Genomic DNA, 17,725 nt, shown 5'->3' with positions numbered 1-17,725 from the left:
TCAGCCTCAGGACTACAGGGAGGCGCCACCATGCCCAGCTAATTTTTATATTTTTAGTAGAGATGGGGTTTTACCATGTTGCCCAGGCTTGTCTCAAACTCTTGACCTCAAGTGATTTGCCTGCCTTGGCCTCTCAAAATGCTGGGATTGTGGGCATGAGCCACTGTGCCCAGCTGCCTTTTTCTTTTCTGCATATGTTTCCTCTCCTGTACATTCGGCTGGGTTCTGTGCTGTCTTCCAAACACTGTATCATCACATTCTCATGTCATGACAGGGCCCTCATGTTCTCAGCATTTCTCACTTTTTGGACATTCAGGGAGCTTCTAGCTTTTGTGCACGATAAAGAGCACTGCAAGTGACGGTCTTGTACATGGAACCCTGTGGCAGAATCACTGGGGTCAAGGGTGTCCCGAGCAGCTGCTCCATAGTCTGGCTCCTGTTGGAAGATCTCATGGCCCAGGTAGGTACACCCTGTGGGGTTGGGGGTTGGCTCTCCACTCCAGCCACAGGCACTCGCTCTGAATGGTCTCTACAAGTTATATACCACAGATGCGATTTCCCGGCCTCCACAGTGAAAAAAATCCCTAAAAAGGTTGAAGCCTGGAATGCTCTTTGGAAATGTTAATGCTGCATTGCATCAGGGCTCCAATGGATGTGAATACATAGCAAAAGCTAGAAAACTCTTTCTCCCTCTAGACATCTTTACAGGATAAGACAGTGCAAACAGATGGTCACCTTACCTTCTCAATCAGATATAAAGCCCAGTGCCAATAGTTATGACAAGCCAACATATCAGAGTCCTGGAGAAAAAAAAAAAACAAGAATTTATGAAAAGTCTGAAGGCATATGGGAAAAAGACAAATGCTCTTTTGTGCTAATGCAGAAACCATCATCTTTTTTTTTTTTTTTTTTTGAGACTAAGTCTGGCTCTGTTGCTCAGGCTGGAGTGTAGTGACACGATCTTGGCTCACTGCAACCTCTGCCTCCCGGGTTCAAGCGATTCTCCTGCCTCAGTCTCCTGAGTAGCTGGGATTATAAGTGTGCACCACCACACCCAGCTAATTTTTGTATCTTTGGTAGAGACAGGGTTTCACCATGTTGGCCAGGGTGGTCTCGAACTTCTGACCTCAGGTGATCCGCCCGCCTCAGCCTCCCTAAGTGCTGGGATTACAGGCATGAGCCACCGCGCCCAGCGACAGAAACCATCATCTTTGAGTGCAGGAAACAATATTCTGCACTAGGTGCCTCCAGGCCACATAATCTTCTTCCACTTCGAAGGGAAGTGAAGAAATTATGCCGCATTTACCAAGGAGGAAACTGAGGCTAGGGGAGGTTCCCAACCTACTCGCCTGAGCTGGGGAGCAGCAGCCCCAGGACCGGTGCAGAGGAAGTTACTTCAGCAACTCCAGCTTTGCCTTCCTCACATGTGAAGTTGAGAAAAGGATTAACAGAGCCACTCCACAGGGAGCTGCGAGGCCCATGGGTGCCCAAACAGCTCAGGGCACTTGGATAAAACTGCAAGGATCAGCTGGGCACAGTGGCTCATGCCTGTAATCCCAGTACTTTGGGAGGCTGAGGCAGAAGGATCAATTGAGCCCAAGAGTCCAAGACCCACCTGGGCAACATAGGGAAGAGACCCTGTCTAAAAAAAATTTTTTTTAATTAGCCAGGTGTGGTGGCACGCGCCAGTAGTCCCAGCTATTTGGGAGGCCGAGGTGGAAGGATCGCTTGAGCCCAGGCGGTCGAGGCTGCAGTGAGCCCTGATTGTGCCACTGCACTCTAGCTTGGGCGACAGAGAGAGAACTTGTCTCAAAAACAAAAACAAAAACAAAAACAAAAACCTGCAGAGATCAACAGGCCCAGGGCCACACTCCAACAGGTGCTGGCAAAGCCCCGAGAGCCAGGGGAGTGGGTGGTATGTGGGTGGCTACCTTAGGCTGCCCTCAGTATGAAGCAGTGTTAAAGTAGGGCCTGTGCTGGGCTCAGAGCTGTGGCCCCTGCCAGGGTATTTCCAAGCTCAGGAGATGGGACTCACGATCCTCAACAAGCGACAGTGCCCAGCACTCAGAAACCTCAAACAAACCTCACTGTCCCTGAGAAGGGAACCTGACAGCTGCCCCCTTGACAGAGCCGAATCTGGAGGCCCGAGGATCCTCCGCAGCGTGGCTCAGACTGCATGGCCCCTGCTTGGGAGCCAATTGCACACCCTTCCCTGATTTCTTGCTGACCCCAAATACAAAGCAGGTATTCAGTAAACGCTGAGTGAGCGACCCTGTGTCCCTGTCCCAGGGGAGGCCCCATCTCCCTTGAGCCCAATAGGCTCACCTGATGCAGCCCCGTCTGTCCAGAGGGCCCACCTCCACCATGGTTCTAGCCTTTCCTTCTCTGAGGCCTCTGCAGGCATTTCCGCCTCTGCCTGGACACCACCTTGCCTCCCCTGGAAAGAGGGACTGACAACGCCTCCTGCACAGCCCATGTCCACCTTGTACCTGGGTTCTAGGACACCAAAGTATGCAGCTCTCCTCTCCCTCACAGGCCACTGTAGGCCTTGGAGGCCTTGCTCAAGCTGGTGACGGGCTGGGATGTCCTCCATCTTCCCCCTCTGTGTGGCACACACCTGCTCATCCTTCAGTAGCCAACTCAGAGGTTGCCTCCTCCAGGATGCCTTCCCTGGCCACTGTCCCCCCAAGCCCAGTAGAGTTTAATGCCTCCTCTGGGTTTCCACATCCCACAGAGGGTCCCTGTCATGGTGTAGCTCATGCGCTTTTAAGAGGCTGCTCGTTCCTCTTGACCAGGCACTGTGAGGACAGAGAAGTCTGGGCTGGACCCTCAGTGGAGTCCCTAGGGCAAGGTATAGGCCTGGGGTGGGGACTGGAATCTTGACTGCGCTCTACTCAGCAGCCAAACACCTGAGGCAGGTGCAGGAGGAGGAGGAGAGGGAACCCCGAGAATTAAGCCACGCCCTGTAACGCTTGTCCATAAAGCCTTGGCCTGACTCAAGGGGACACACTGTGTTTCCCAGGGAGGTGACCCATTGACAAGCATCGTACCTTCCAGAGGGTCTCTGAATGCTGCATGAATTCCAACCCATCCTTGATCTCTGCTTTCATCTCGTGGATGTGAGCAATGGTGTGCACCGACCATGCATCTGTCGGATTAATAGATAAGGCCTACACAGGGTGCGGGGAAGAGGATTCCAGATAAAGCAGATCAGTCAGGCTGCCGGCGCAGGCGACGACAGGTCTCTAAGGGACAAGAGGGGCCTGGGCTGAACAGGGTGGAGCGAGTGGGGGGACGGGGCTCTGACTCAAAACACTGACAACTAGCACCACTTCCCACCTGCCCGGGCACACCAGCTCACGGTCTCACTGCCCAGTTCCCAGATGAGGAAGCTGAGTCTTAGGGAGGCTATGTGACTTCACCCAGCTGGACAGCAGCAGGATCTTTCCAAAGCCAGGGCTCAGACCCAAGCCCACGGCATTCTGCATACAGCTGAGGCGCTTGCAAAACATACCTGCCCTCTCTGGGCCTCAGTTGCTGCCTGGAAGGCCACAGATGCTGCCTTCCTCTAAGAGAAGCGGTTACTACTAATGTGAACTGTCAAGTCCTCCAGTGGCTGTGGCTGCCTCTTCCCACTACCATATATGTGAGGACACGTGGCTTTCTGGGTGCAGAAACAGCTGGCTCTGAGGTTATCACAGTTCATGACAACAGCCGCTCCCATGACCTGTGAGCTTGATAGCGACCAGCGAGGCAGGCAGGACTCATGGAATGATCCTCCCCTCCTAGCTGTTTCTTTCTTCTATTTATGTGTTCAGCTCATGTTTGCTAAGCATCTACTCAGCCCCAGGCAGAGCTTAGAAAATGGAGCAGTAAACTGAGGCTCACAGAAGTCCCATTGCCTGGCCTGTGCCCAGGTCTCCCATGCCAAATCATGAGTTCCCGCCAGCCCCACTGCCTCAGTCTCCCCATGCCTTTCATAGGGGTCCAGAAGCCCCAAGCACTTCTGCCCTGGCCCAGCACCTGCTGAGAGGCTTTTGGCAGGAGGTAGGCCCCAGCAAGCCCTGCCTCTCTGCCCACCACTCAGCTTTCATCGGCCCAGCCCACTCCATGTGGGAACAGAGGGAAAGAAAGTGTGCCTGTAGGGGACCGTGGGCACCCCTGGGGCAGGGGCTCTGAGTACAGGACACTTGGGCACAGTCTAAGCAGGATGGGCGTGGGGCCCTGAGATGGGACCCTGCTAAGCATGCTGCTTTCATGCATGGCGGGAGTGAAGGGTGGTGGCTGTCACCAGCTCTGATGGGCTGACTGGCTTCCTCCCTCTCTTGGAGCCCTCCCATGGTTCCCTGGGAAGGAGTCCAAACTGCATTCCCAGGCTACAAGGCCCAGCAGAATCCAGTCCTCACCTGCCCCTCTACAGCCCTGGCTCCTGGTGCCCTGGCTTGCCACCTCCTCCCTAAGCCTCCACCCATCAAGCCACTTGGATGGAGCTCCAGGTCCCCAAGCTCTGTGGCTGTGCCTGTGCCTGCTGCCTGCCTGCTCCTGCCCCGGCTCCTCCTACCCTCACCGGCCTGCGGCTGCAGACACAGCGCCCATGTGTTACCACCCCTGGCCCCATCACAGCCCGCTTTTCCTGCCTAGTAGTTGTCTGTGGGGTGCTGATGTTGAAGACAAAGAGTTGGTGCCTGCAAGACAAGGGACAGGAGGCGAAAGGGGAGCAATGGAGCAGGGAGGGGACCCTATCCACCACTTCTTGCTCCTTGCAAGGCATGGACTTGCATGTATTTTTGGCCACCCTCAGTAGGGGGACTTGCCACATCTGGTGTGCCACAGCTACCCTTGTCCAGAGCTTCTCCAACTGTCCCAGGAGCTCTCAGCTGCCCAGATGGATGCCACCCACAGGAGGGCCCAGCTGCCATGGTCTCCAAGGGACTTTCCTACAGCTGACCCCTGGATGGTGGTGTCTGGTCACCCAGGCCATGGAACCAAGACTGTCAGAAAGCCACTCGGGTCCCCCACCAGCCCTGACTCAGAGTTAAAGCAAAGAACACATCACTCAAGCCTCAAGTCTCAGATTCTGTAATCAGAGCAGTCTTCAGAGAGCACAGGGACCCTTGGGCCCCAATGCTGTCTCCCGGAGAGGGTGCTGCAGGCTGACTAGGGCAACTGCTGGAGGAAGAACCCCAGCCAGGATGTTGGGAGGCGGGGCCTGGAGCAGGCAGCCAAAAGGACAGCTATTGCCAGGTGGCCTGGGTGGAATCCGGCTCTGCCATCTCTGAGCCGTGTGGCCTTAAGCAGGCTCTAGCCTTGGCCTCTGAGCCTTGGGCCCCTCATCTGGGCAATAAGGAGTTGAACATCACATGGGCAGAGCTGTGTGGATGCAAGCAGACACACATAAAAGTGCTGCACAGAGCCGGGCACAGGAGCAGCTGTCACTCCCTTATGCATGGCAGCCCCTCCATGGGCCTCAGTTTCCACTCCTGCAAGAAGAGGAGGAGAGAGACCCCCAGAGCGTGAGACCACCCACGCCCCATGCCTGACAGCTGCAGCCTGCCACCCAGCCCTGGGCCCAGGTACACATGGGCACCCAGCAATTATCATGACTGGCAATCATCACTCAGCTCCCTGAACCTCTGGTGCTGTGAGTGATGCTTAGAAATGCGAAGTTCAGGAAGGAAGAGCCAACGCTTATTTACACTTCTCCTCCTACAAAGTCCTGTCCCAGCAGGGTGGTGTGGGCTCTGGAGTCAGGCAGAGCTGGTGGGAGCCCAGATCTGCCACTCTGTGCAACCCTAAGTGAGCAGGCTGACCACAGGCTCCCTGCACCCCATCAACCTCATCTGTAGATGTGGATCCAGTGTTAGCCAAGGAACGTGGCTCTGGGGAATTTGGGGGGCCACAGGTGAATGACAGCCCCTGGCGGGCGGCAGCTGAGGAAGTGAGACCAGGGATGGGGTTCACCGGGGTCACACATGAACGGTGCCCCTCATGTGCCCTGGTCCACCCAACAGCTACTCCCTGAGGGGTCAGGCACCTTAGGAAGGACCCACTTACCTCTTTGGCGAGTTTTTCTGCCTGGTCGTAGAAGTTGGTTTCCATCAAGCCAAAAGAGTAGATGCCTTTCACATAGCTAAAAACAGAAAAAAAAATCTCAGAATACAAAATGATGGATGGGTAGCAGGTTGAACTGTGTCCCCCCAAAGATACACTGAGGTCCTAACTGCCAGCACTGGGAATGTGACCTTTCTGGGAAATAGGGTCTTTGCAGAGGTAATCGAGTTCAGAGCAGGTCAAATGGGATTAGGGTGGGCCCTAACGCAATGACTGGTGTCCTTACAAGAGGGCCGTGTGAACACACAGATGCAGAGGGAAGGCGGCATGTAAAGACCAAGGCAGAGTGACACAGCTGCGAGCCAAGGGACTTCAAGGAACTCCAGGCACCATCAGGTACTGGAAGAGGCAGGAAGGACCCATCCCTGAGGCTTTGAGGGCACTGGCCCTGCTGACACCTTAGATGGGACTCTTGGCCTTCAAAGCTGTGAGTACCTGTCTGCTGCTCCAAACCACTCAGTTTGCAGCCATTCACTACAGCAGCCGCAGGAGACTGACACAACCTCCAACCCCATGCCAAGCTCTGTGCTTGTCGGCAATTCCGTGCTTCCGACTGGTGAGGGGTAAGGTGAACATTATATCCGCTCAATCACCCCAAACCCAGCATGGAGAGAGGCCCTGCTCCTCAATTAGCATCCCACCTTCTAAGAATCAACACGGGTCTCCACTGAGAATAACAAGGGTCCTCTCCCTCCTGTCTGCATGGTGACATCCACCCAGAGGCATGACCCAGGGGCACCTCCCTGGGAAGCCTCCGTGACCTGTGGGCTGTCAACAGCTCCTCCTTGACTTCTGCAGTGCTGTACACAGTCCCCTGCCTGGCCTGGAATGCACTCAGTGGATGGCTGGGTCCTCCTCAGACCTGGAGCTCCCACAGGCTGGGACCTGTCTGTCCAAATCACCCTCAGCCCAGGCCCAGCCCAGGATGGGCTGGAAGACACTGCTGAATAATTGCACACTTCCAATCTCTCTCTCTCTCTCTTTTTTTTTTTTTTGAGACAGTCTTGCTCTGTTACCCAGGCTGGAGTGCAGTGGCACAATCTCCGCTCACTGTAACCTCCGCCTCCTGAGTTCAAGCAATTCTCCTTCCTCAGCCTCCTGAGTAGCTGGGATTATAGGCACATACCACCACGCCCAGCTAATTTTGGTATTTTTAGTAGACACGGGGTTTCACCATGTTGGCCAGACTGACCTCAAACTCCTAACCTCAGGTGATCCACCCACCTCGGCCTCCCAAGGGCCTGTGCTGGGATTACAGGCGTGAGCCACCGTGCCCGGCCCACACTTCCAATCTCATCTGCAACTGCGCACCTGAGTATCTAGGGTGGTCACACATGAAACAGGTTTCTTTCCTGTGGTTTCTCGGGGTTAAGTGAAAACAAAATAGGGCAATGGGGCTTCTGTTTGAGACTAAGATGTTAGCTTCACTACTATGCAAGGAGACTGATTCTAGCTTTCTTAAGCACTGGCTTTCAGAGTTTTCTTTAAAATGTATGTGTGTGTGTGTGTGTGTGTGTGTATATATGTATTGTTTACTGGGGTCATTTAATCCTCAACACTTAAGCTATTTATTGTATGCTTGCTGTGTGTCAGGTACTATTAGGTTCTTGTGACAGTTAATTTTTTATGTGCCAATTTGGCTGGCCCATGGTGCCCAGTTGTTTGGTGAAACACCACTCTAGATGTTGCTGTGTAAGTATTATATATATATATACATATATACACACACACACACACACATATATATGTGTGTGTGTGTATATATATATATTATATATATTATTTTAGATACAGAGTCTTACTCTGCTGCTGCCCAGGCTGAGTGCAGTGGCATGATCACCAGCTCACTGCAGCCTCAAACTCCTGGGCTCAAGGGAACCTCCTGCCACAGCCTCCTGAGTAGCTGGAACTACAGGCACATGCCACCATGCCTGGCTAACTTTTTTAATTTATTTTTTCTTTTTGTAGAGACAGGGTCTTGCCATGTTGACCAAGCTTATCTCGAACTCCTGGGCTCAAGCAATCCTACCGCCTCAGGTTCCCAAAGAGCTGGGATTACAGGCATAAGCCACTGTGCCCAGTCTTGTGAAAGTATTTCTAGGTGCAATTTGAGTAAAGCAGATTACCCTCCATGTGGGTGGGCCTCATCCAATCAGTTAAAGGCCTTAAGAGAAAGACAGAGGCCCCAGAAGACGAAATTCTGCCTGCAGACTGCCTCCAGATGCAAGACTAATGCTGACTCTTGCAGCAATTTCCAGCTTGCTGCCCTGCCCTACAGATTTTGAACTTGCCAGCCCTCACACTCACATGAGCCAATTCCTTAAAATAAATCTCCATCTCTCTCTCTCTGTCTCAGAGCTCTCTGGGCTTCTCTGGAGAGTGCTGACTAAATAATACAGCTTATTAACCTGTCTGAACCTCACAACTATTCTGTAATGAAGCTGCAGTGAAGTCAATCCTGTGTAGTGGTCACTGGGGCTGTTCATGCACATTCCAGGCCTTCTTCTCTTCCCAAGCACATGGTAGAACTGTACTTCCTGGTCTCTTGTGGGTGGGTGAGGTCATGTGATCAGTTCTGGCCAATGACTTGGGAGTGGCAGGGTATCCTTTCATTCTAATCCTTTAATTGCCATTGTAAGCCCCCCCGGAAAGCTTGCTTTTCCTTCTTAGTGACAGGAGTGTCCAGAGGGCAGTTGCTTCTTCAGCTGGGATCCCAGATGGAGACAAGGACATGGTGGCAGAGCCCTCGGCCCTCCTAAGGTAGCCACGTAGTATGAGTGAAAAATAAACCTTTGCTGTAATAAGCTTTGGGGAAGAACCACCAGGGGATGTTTGTTACTGCAGCAAAAACAATCCCATGCTGACTATACATAATGGTACTACCTCATTCACAGGTGGGATGAAAATCAAGTGAAGAAAATGAGGCCTTTGAACTTTAAGGAACTAGGAGAATAGCAACAGTGGTCCCATTATTTTTAGGACAGGGCCAAGAGAGTCACCATATTTTTAGGGCAGAAGAGAGAGATTAAGAAACAGAAATAATGTGATTTCCAGCTGGCACATACCTGCTTAGGGGGATGTCAGGTGTCCAGAAGGGGTAAATTCGAGCAACAGAATCTCGCATCTGTTCCTGATAGCCCAGGTAAAAATAAGCATCATGGGAAAATTTCAGGGCCAACATGTCTGTCGGGTGGTCCTGGAGAATCTGCTCCCATAGTTCACAGGCTTTCGGAAAGTTCCTAGAAACCGAGAAAGATTTCTCACCAACGCTGAACACATAGTCCACCCACACAGGGAGCGTAACAGGCATTGTTTCTCGCTAGCATCATGGTCTACATGGATGTGTTTTTTTTAAAATCAGTTTCTGACCAGGCACGGTGGCTTATGCTTGTAATCCCAGCACTTTGGGAGGTCAAGGCAGGTGGATCACGAGGTCAGGAGTTCAAGACCAGCCTTGCCAAGATGGTGAAACCCCATCTCTACTAAAAATACAAAAATGAGCAGGGTGTGGTGATATGTGCCTGTAATCCCAGCTACCCGGGAGGCTGAGGCAGGAGAATCGCTTGAACCCAGGAGGCGGAGGCAGTGAGCCGAGATCGCGCCACTGCACTCCAGCCTGGGCGACAAGAGCAAAACTCTGTCTAAATAAATAAATTTAAAAAAATCAGTTTCCATGTTAGGTTATGAATCAGAAAAGACACTGAAAACCCAGTGGGAACTTTTACTCTTTAATTCAATTAAAAAAAAAAAAACTGGTTTAACAAATTGCCAAAGATGATCCCAGTGGAGACCCTGAGACAGCCACAGGAAGTCTCTGATGTGGAACCCACACCTGGGCTGACTTACCAGGAAGACCAGGCTGCACCTCCCCAGTCTCAGGGTTCGGAATCCCTGAGCCCCTGCACAATCGGCTAAGGTCACCTAACTCTGCAGGGCATCTCGCCTCCCTGAGCAGACATGGGGGCTGTCCCGGAGAATGAGGGAACCAGCGTGGGAACAGCGGGGGGATGATGTGAAAGTCAGTGCGAGTGCAAGGAACTTATGGGTGAAGATTTGATTGTTTATTTCTCACTAGAAGAAGCATGTTTTCTTCTCCCTTCCCTAACCTAGCAATTTCTGTAGTGTGACCCTATCATTTTTGTAAGGAAAATAATATACAATTTACTTAATGAAACAAAGTAAGTTACTTTGGACACTAAGTTGGGAATCTTCACCAACTGCTTCCTCAATCAGCCCTCCACCAAGGATAGGGAAGCAGACAGGATGCGATTTTCTGTCAGAGCATCTCAGGAGGCAGGGAGAGAGGCATTCTCCCACCCCGTCCCCCTCCCAAGGGCATCCGGAAAGGGATACCCAGCCACTCCCCCAGCTCAGCCTCAGGGTGCCAGCTCCTAGCCCAGGGAGGCCCCTTACCCATTGGCAAATGTCTCTACTGCAGACACATGCAGCTGCTCCCGCCTTGTCAGCGGCTGGGTTCTTGAAATCTCCACCATTGTCTTCACCGCTAGGTCCAGCTCTTTGTCCAGCTTCACGGAGCTTCCAGTGCCAATCAGCACAAGGCCAGTAGAGATGGCGTGGCCCATCGCTGGTGGGAGGTTAGAGAACGGCTGGTGGTTCAGATGGTCCAGCTCAGCCCATCCCAGCCCAGACTCCACACGTCACAGAGACACCCCACGTCCCAGGAGGGGCCAGCCAGGCAGCAGTAGGCTGGGCACTGCGGCCTTGCCTACTGTCTAGAACTGAGCCTTGGCGCTTGTCAAGCATGGAGGGACCGGCAAGACTAAAGGCACTCTCGAACATTTTTCTAGTGAGGGCGTTCTGCTGAGTGCCAGTGTCTAAAGCACCTTCCCCCTTCAATGGATGAGCCACTTAGCGGCTGCCTGCAGGCTCATCAGCTGACACTATCACCACAGCCAGCACACGGCTCCCGGGAGGCATCAGTGGATGCTGCTCACGAGGGGCTGGACCAAGGAGGCCCCGGAGCACAGAAGTCATGATCCCACCCGTGCTGCTAACACACGCTAAAAGTTAGGGTGGGGGTGTGTGCCTTGTAGCCCTCGCAGCAGCCTTGCTGGCAGGAGTGCAGGCCCCCAGTCCCCACTCTGGGAGAGCCAGGGTGTCCACTGGCATTTGGAACTTGGTCACTGGCTCAGGCCTGGGACCCAGGACCCAACCATAGTGCTAGGACCCCCTATGTGGCCCCTGGAAAACAGCTGGTGATTCTGATGGTCGGGCCCAGCCCAGCCCAGCTGATGATTCAGATGGTCGAAGCCCCCGATCAGGGCTCAAGGTCTGCTCAGAGTCCGAGCCCACCCCTGGCTCCTGGCTCCCCATGACTGGGTTTGGCTCCCCCGTTCTCCCCCAGTTATTTCCTTGTTTGTGTTCTCCAGGGCAGTACAAGTCCCCTGCCTTAAGTCTGACTAGGCTGCAGCAGGGTGAGAAGGGGGTCCCTGCCGCCCCGACAAGAGCCCTGTCCCCTCATCAGACCTTCTCCCAGGCCCAGAACCTTGCCGCACCCTGGGACCACCCACCTGCAATGCACTGTGCTGGCTTCCCCGTGCCTGCTGTACACATGGCTTGCCTGGATGCCGGCCTCTGTCACCCATCGGTCACCACCTCACCCTGGCCACTCTGGATGAGGCCTCACTGGTCCCCTGATGGAGGCTGCAGCAGCCGCCTCTCATGTTTCAGGGGTCTGGGCCTTGGATTCAGGAAGCTTTATCTAATCCCAGGTGTCAACCACCAGCTGGGTGGCTTTAAGTACAGTCTTACTCTTGCCAACCCTCGGTTTCCTCATCTGAGAAATGAGATCAGCATCTTCATTCCCAAATTGATGGTAATTAGAGAAAAGATGAGAAAAATGCCTTCTATTAGAACCTGGCATCTTTATGGGAGTGACTGTTTTTCCAAACACAAAGGCAGCTGTTATCTTCTCTCCCTCTGTGCAAATGCCACCCTGCTTGCTGCCACCCAACCTGCCTTCCCCATCCCAACTGTGTCCCTGTGGTAAAGGAAAGAGAGAGGGGCTGGATGTGTGAAGCGGGGCTCCCGCACCCAGGGAAGGCATTACTCACCGAAGGTCGGATCTGCTGCTTTGAGCTTTGACAGGCAGCCCTCGATGCCACCAAGACTCTTGTCATTGGTCCATTTTACATACTGAAATGGGAAAAGCAAAACAAGTCCTCAAGGAGCCCTTGGATCATTCTAACAAAGGTGGCTCTAAATCCAGGTTTACACTTTGGGAGGCCGAGGCGGGCAGAACATCTGAGGTCAGGAGTTCGAGACCAGCCTGACCAACATGGTAAAACCCCATCTCTACTAAAAATACAAAAATTAGTGGGGCATAGTGGTGCATGCCTGTAGTCCCAGCCACTTGGTAGGCAGAGGCATGAGAATCACTTGAATCCGGGGGGCTGAGGTTGCAATGAGCCAAGATTGCGCCACTGCACTCCAGCCTGGATGGCAGAGAGAGACTCCGTCTCAAAAAACAAAAAATAAAAATAAATCCAGATTTGTTTTTCTTTGTAGAACACGGAGTATTTTCTGGACTCTAACCCAAAGAAGGCATAACCTGGCTGATAACTTTCTTCATATGAAGAAATGAAATACACATCATCCGAGGCACACTTTCTAGGGCTAGGGATGCTGCATTTCCAAAAAAGAAACATCAAAAGGCAGGTTCTGGCCGGGCGCAATGGCTCACGCCTGTAATCCCAGCACTTTGGAAGACTGAGGCGGGTGGATCACTTGAGGGCAGGAGTTTGAGACCAGCCTGGCCAACATGGCGAAACTCTGTCTCTACAAATAATACAAAAATTAGTCAGGCGTGGTGGCACGTGTCTGTAGTCCTAGCAACTTGGGTGGCTGAGACTTGGGCGGCTGAGGCAGGAGAATCGACTGAACCTGGGAGGTGGAGGTTGCAGAGAGCCAAGATCGCGTCACTGCACCCCAGCCTGGGTGACAGAGAAAAGAAAAAGAAAGGCCAGGCACGGTGGCTCACGCCTGTAATCCCAGCACTTTGGGAGGCTGAGGCGGGCAGATCATGAGGTCAGGAGATCGAGACCATCCTGGCTAACATGGTGAAACCCCGTCTCTACTAAAAATACAAAAAAAAATTAGCCGGGTGTGGCGGTGGGCGCCTGTAATCCCAGCTACTCGGGAGGCTGAGGCAGGAGAATGGCATGAACCCAGGAGGTGGAGGTTGCAGTGAGCCGAGATGGCGCCACTGCACTCCAGCCTGCGCGACAGAGTGAGACTCTGTCTCAAAAAAAAAAAAAAAAAAAAGAAAAGAAAGAAAGAAAGAAAAAAAAAAAGGCAGGTTCTTCCTGGCAGGTGACCTGCTACACATCAGCTTCTTCCGCCCTAAGAGGAGCCTTGAAGTTGGTCACGATAGGAATATTCCTGCTTCTTATTCATTCGTTTTAAAAATAGTCACAGAAAACATTCATTTTAGAGAGTTAGAAACACACAAAAGCTGAAAGATAAAACTTACCCAAATCTCATTTTATCATTTTTTTTTTAATTGAGACAGAATCTTGCCCTGTCACCAAGGCTGGAGTGCAATGGCATGATCTTGGCTCACTGCAACCTCTGCCTCCAGGGTTCAAGCAATTCTCCTGCCTCGGCCTCCTTAGTAGCTGGGATTACAGGTGCGCACCACTGTGCCTGGCTAATTTTTTTTTTTTTTTTGAGATGGAGTCTCGCCCTGTCACGCAGGCTGGAAGGCAGTGGCGCTATCTCAGCTCACTGCAACCTCCACCTCCCTGGCTCAAGAATTCCCCTGCCTCAGCTTCCCAAGTAGCTGGGATTATAGGCGCACACCACCATGTCCGGCTAATTTTTTTGTATTTTCAGTAGAGACGGGGTTTCACCATGTTGGCCAGACTGGTCTCGAACTCCTGACCTCAGATGATCCACCTGCCTCAGCCTCCCAAAGTGCTGGGATTACAGGCGTGAGTCACCGCGCCCAGCCCATCATTTTTAACAATTTGGTGTATTTGTACCTGGTCCTTTACTCAAATGCCTCTTTTAAAAAAAAGTCCTAGACCTATAATCGCACATTGGATTTTAAAATATGCCCTTTCAGTTGTCTAACCTACATCTACACAGAATTAGTACATGTATTTTTTTTTTAAGACAGCGTTCGCTCTGTTGCCCAGGCTGGAGTATAGTGGCACAATCACAGCTCACTTCAGCCTCAACCGCCCAGGCTCAAGCAATCCTCCTGCCTCAGCCTCCCAAGTAACTGATACTATAGGCTACACAAGCATTTTGACAAGATACAGGAGGGTTGGCACAGAGATTTAAAGAATCCAAGTTCTAACACAGGACAGCAGAGAGACACCAATACACGGGACAAAATATACCCAGGCTGGGAGGATGAGCTGCCACTGATTGGGGATGTGGTGTGTAACAAATTGAGTACTAGGGGCCGGGCACAGTGGCTCACGCCTGTAATCCCAGCACTTTGGGAGGCCAAGGCAGGGGAATCATAAGGTCAGGAGTTTGTGACCAGCCTGACCAACATGGTGAAACCCCATCTCTACTAAAGATACAAAAAATTAGCCGGGTGTGATGGTGCGTGCCTGTAATCCCAGCTACTTGGGAGGCTGAGGCAGGACAATTGCTTGAACCCGAGAGGCGGAGTTTGCAGTGAGTCAAGACTGCGCCAGTGTACTCTAGCCTGGGTGACAGGGCAAGACTCCGTCTCAAACAAAAAACAAATCGAGTACTCTACAGAGGCCAGCGAGATACAGGAAGAGCAAGTGAGCCAGGTCAAACACAAACAAACAACTCAGATGCCCACAGCAGAGTCCCTTGGCAGGGCAGGCTGGGAACAGGAGGGGCACCCATGGCGCAGCTCACAGCATTCCATCAGTCCTCTCTTGTTCAGTCCGTAGGCTTCTAAGAGCTCCGAGTCCTCATGTTATGTGGATGAAGTCAGTATGCAGGGGCCTCACCGCCCATGCCAAGGTCAGCTTTAGTTTTCTATCAGTGTAGTTAGGCCCAGGTTCACCCTGGTTCTGCCTCTAATTCATGGACAACCTTCAAGTCAAGTAGGTTCAACTCTCTGAGCCTCAGTTTCCCCACCTGTCAAAGAAGCTAGTTGGATCTTACTTCTGAGACCTCTCCTAGTTCTAAAACTATAGGACCCTTCATTGCTAGAGAAATGACTGGTAATGTGGCAGAAGGTCTTGGCACAGCCTAGGTGAAGGCAGTATACTCACAGATTCATCCCAGGACAGGACAGGATCCCATGTCCTAAGTAGCCGAGCCCTGCATCAGACCCTCAGCAGGCCACAACGGGAGGCCTGGGGAGGCCAGCACCCTCAAAAAAACATCCCCATGGCACCCACCGCTGTCCACCCACCACTCAGAGTCCTGGGGAAGGAGGGCGAGTGCAGAGGCCCTTTCAGGACGCTGTGGGGGGCAGAGATATGTCCCCACCCTCCTACATCCTCCAGTACAAAGTGCACAGATGTGCTGCCATCTATTGCTAAGGTCATGGCGCAGTTTAAAAACCCTTCCCCTAGACCTCCACAGAAGGGGCCGCGGCCTCTCTCGGCAGGCATACCTGGGTCAGCGTGGCGTCAAACAGCTTGCAGGCTTCGTTGCTTGTGGTGGAGAGCGGGAGCCTCGCATCCTTCCAGGCCTACAGACGGCAAGAAGGGAATAGCAGTGCCTTCTTTCCAGAAGCCCTTCAAACTTCAACACAGACAAGTCGCCTGGCCCCTCTGACCTCCACCTTCCTCATCTGCAAAATGGGCTCAGGCTCCCAGTCCTGGGCCGGTTCCAAGGAGCCCCTTACCTTTGCGGCCTTCCCTGCGTCCCAAGCCATGCCCAGTGAGCTACGTTTTTTAGGAGGTCTTGGGGTCTCCCGAGTACCCTGACAGGCGCCCCTTATTTCCCTCGGTGGGGACTCCACAAGAAGGGCCTCGGGTCCCTTCCAGGCGTTGCCGCGAACGCGCCCGGGCCATGTCTCCCGTCATTCCGCCAGCACCGGGCCAACCCCAGGACCCGGGGCCCGAGTGGGACCTGGTCGGGGGCAGCCTCCGTGTACCTGGCAGTCGCGCAGAGGCGAGGGTGCGGCCATGTTGCGCCGGGTCTGAGTCCACGGGGAGCTCTGAGCACCCGGGCCTTCCGGGGAGGGGGCGGGGCGGGCGCGGAAAGGGGCGGGGCGGGGCGGCCGCGCTCTCCCGCTAGCTCACTGGTGGGTTTCGGACAGACGGGCCCTGGTCCAGGATCCGGGCCCGCCCGGGAGGCCCGACCGGACTACTCTGCAACGCAACAGGTCCGCGGGCTCCCCTGCCACTGGGCTGCGGGAATCCGGGCCAGGCAGGAGGGGCGCGTTGGTGTAAGCCCCCCGTGCACTCACCTGCCCCCAAAGGACTGGAGCCTGGGGCGACAGGGCGGGGGCGCCGGCCTGGGGATGCGCGAACCGCGGTCCAATCCCCTCCCCTCGCCAGGGGCTTCTTCCTGCTGGGGACCCTTCCGGGGAGGCGACTGCTGTCAGGGTCCCTTGGGAGCAGGGAGCCCCGGGACAGCGGTCACTTTCAAGTTTATGTCGTTGCGGTCGGCAGCTACCCGCGTGCGCATGGCACACACTCACTTGGCGTTCGGGGCCGGCTTCACTGGGTCGTCCCGCCGCCTCCCATCCTCCCTTCTCAAGGATTTGCAGCGGAAAAATCGTTCTGTCTCCTGCAGTAGCAGCTTCTCCCTCTAGACTGGCCCGGTCCGGCCCGGCCCGAACTCTGCCATCAGCCACACACCAGCCCCAGTCCAATGGGCTCCCCTAGTTTAATCTGCCCCCGCCCCAGGGTGCACGAATCAAGGGCGTAGACCAAGTGCAGGGGCAGATCTGGCCTTTATTTAAAATGTTGATATTTTGTTCATCATGGACTTTTTGCATTAGTTTTGATTTTTGAAATATTGCATTGAAGTATTATTTGTTTTCTGTGAGAGCTGTAAAGATAAAACTCTTAGGCCGGGCGCGGTGGCTCACGCTTGTAATCCCAGCACTTTGGGAGGCCGAGGCGGGCGGATCACGAGGTCAGGAGATCGAGACCACGGTGAAACCCCGTCTCTACTAAAAAAAATACAAAAAAATTAGCCGGGCGTGGTGGCGGGCGCCCCAGTCCCAGCTACTTGGAGAGGCTGAGGCAGGAGAATGGCGTGAACCCGGGAGGTGGAGCTTGCAGTGAGCCGAGACTGCGCCACTGCACTCCAGCCTGGGCGACAGAGCGAGTCTCCATCTCAAAAAAAAAAAAAAAAGATAAAACTCTTAGAAGAAAACAGAAGTAAATCTTCATGGCCTTGGATTTAGCAATGGATTCTTAGATGTAACACCAAAAGGACAAGCAACAACAACAAAATAGATAAGTTGGACTTCATCAAAATTAAAAACTTTTCTGCATCAAAGGACACTACTCAAGAAACTGAAAAGATTAACACAATGGGAATAAATACTTGTAAATCATATATTGGATAAGAGTCTAGAATCCAGAATATATAAATAATTCTTGGTACAGCAGCTCACGCCTGTAATCCCAGCCCTTTGGGAGGCTGAGGCAGGTGGATCACCTGAGGTAAGGAGTTCAAGACCAGCCTGGCCAAC

At 53.2% G+C, this 17,725-nt stretch overlaps 1 protein-coding gene across 1 annotated transcript in view; it reads right to left on the bottom strand.

The window, feature by feature from the left end:
• Nucleotides 1-16,456, bottom strand: part of TTC38 (tetratricopeptide repeat domain 38) — a 24,707-nt gene extending 8,251 nt beyond the window's left edge. The window contains exons 1-8 of the mRNA XM_032137972.2: nucleotides 16,172-16,456; nucleotides 15,686-15,763; nucleotides 12,186-12,267; nucleotides 10,525-10,696; nucleotides 9,177-9,350; nucleotides 6,055-6,130; nucleotides 3,051-3,170; nucleotides 741-800 (exon numbers count right to left, since the gene is read on the bottom strand). Of these exons, the coding sequence (XP_031993863.1) occupies nucleotides 741-800; nucleotides 3,051-3,170; nucleotides 6,055-6,130; nucleotides 9,177-9,350; nucleotides 10,525-10,696; nucleotides 12,186-12,267; nucleotides 15,686-15,763; nucleotides 16,172-16,204 (795 nt within the window). The 5' untranslated portion in view covers nucleotides 16,205-16,456. The remainder of the gene's footprint in view (nucleotides 1-740; nucleotides 801-3,050; nucleotides 3,171-6,054; nucleotides 6,131-9,176; nucleotides 9,351-10,524; nucleotides 10,697-12,185; nucleotides 12,268-15,685; nucleotides 15,764-16,171) is intronic.
• Nucleotides 16,457-17,725: the final 1,269 nt, after the last annotated feature.

This window comes from Hylobates moloch, unplaced genomic scaffold, assembly GCF_009828535.3.
Source record: "Hylobates moloch isolate HMO894 unplaced genomic scaffold, HMol_V3 SCAFFOLD_19, whole genome shotgun sequence".
NCBI lineage: Eukaryota > Metazoa > Chordata > Mammalia > Primates > Hylobatidae > Hylobates > Hylobates moloch.
This window is presented reverse-complemented; position numbering and strand designations above follow the sequence as displayed.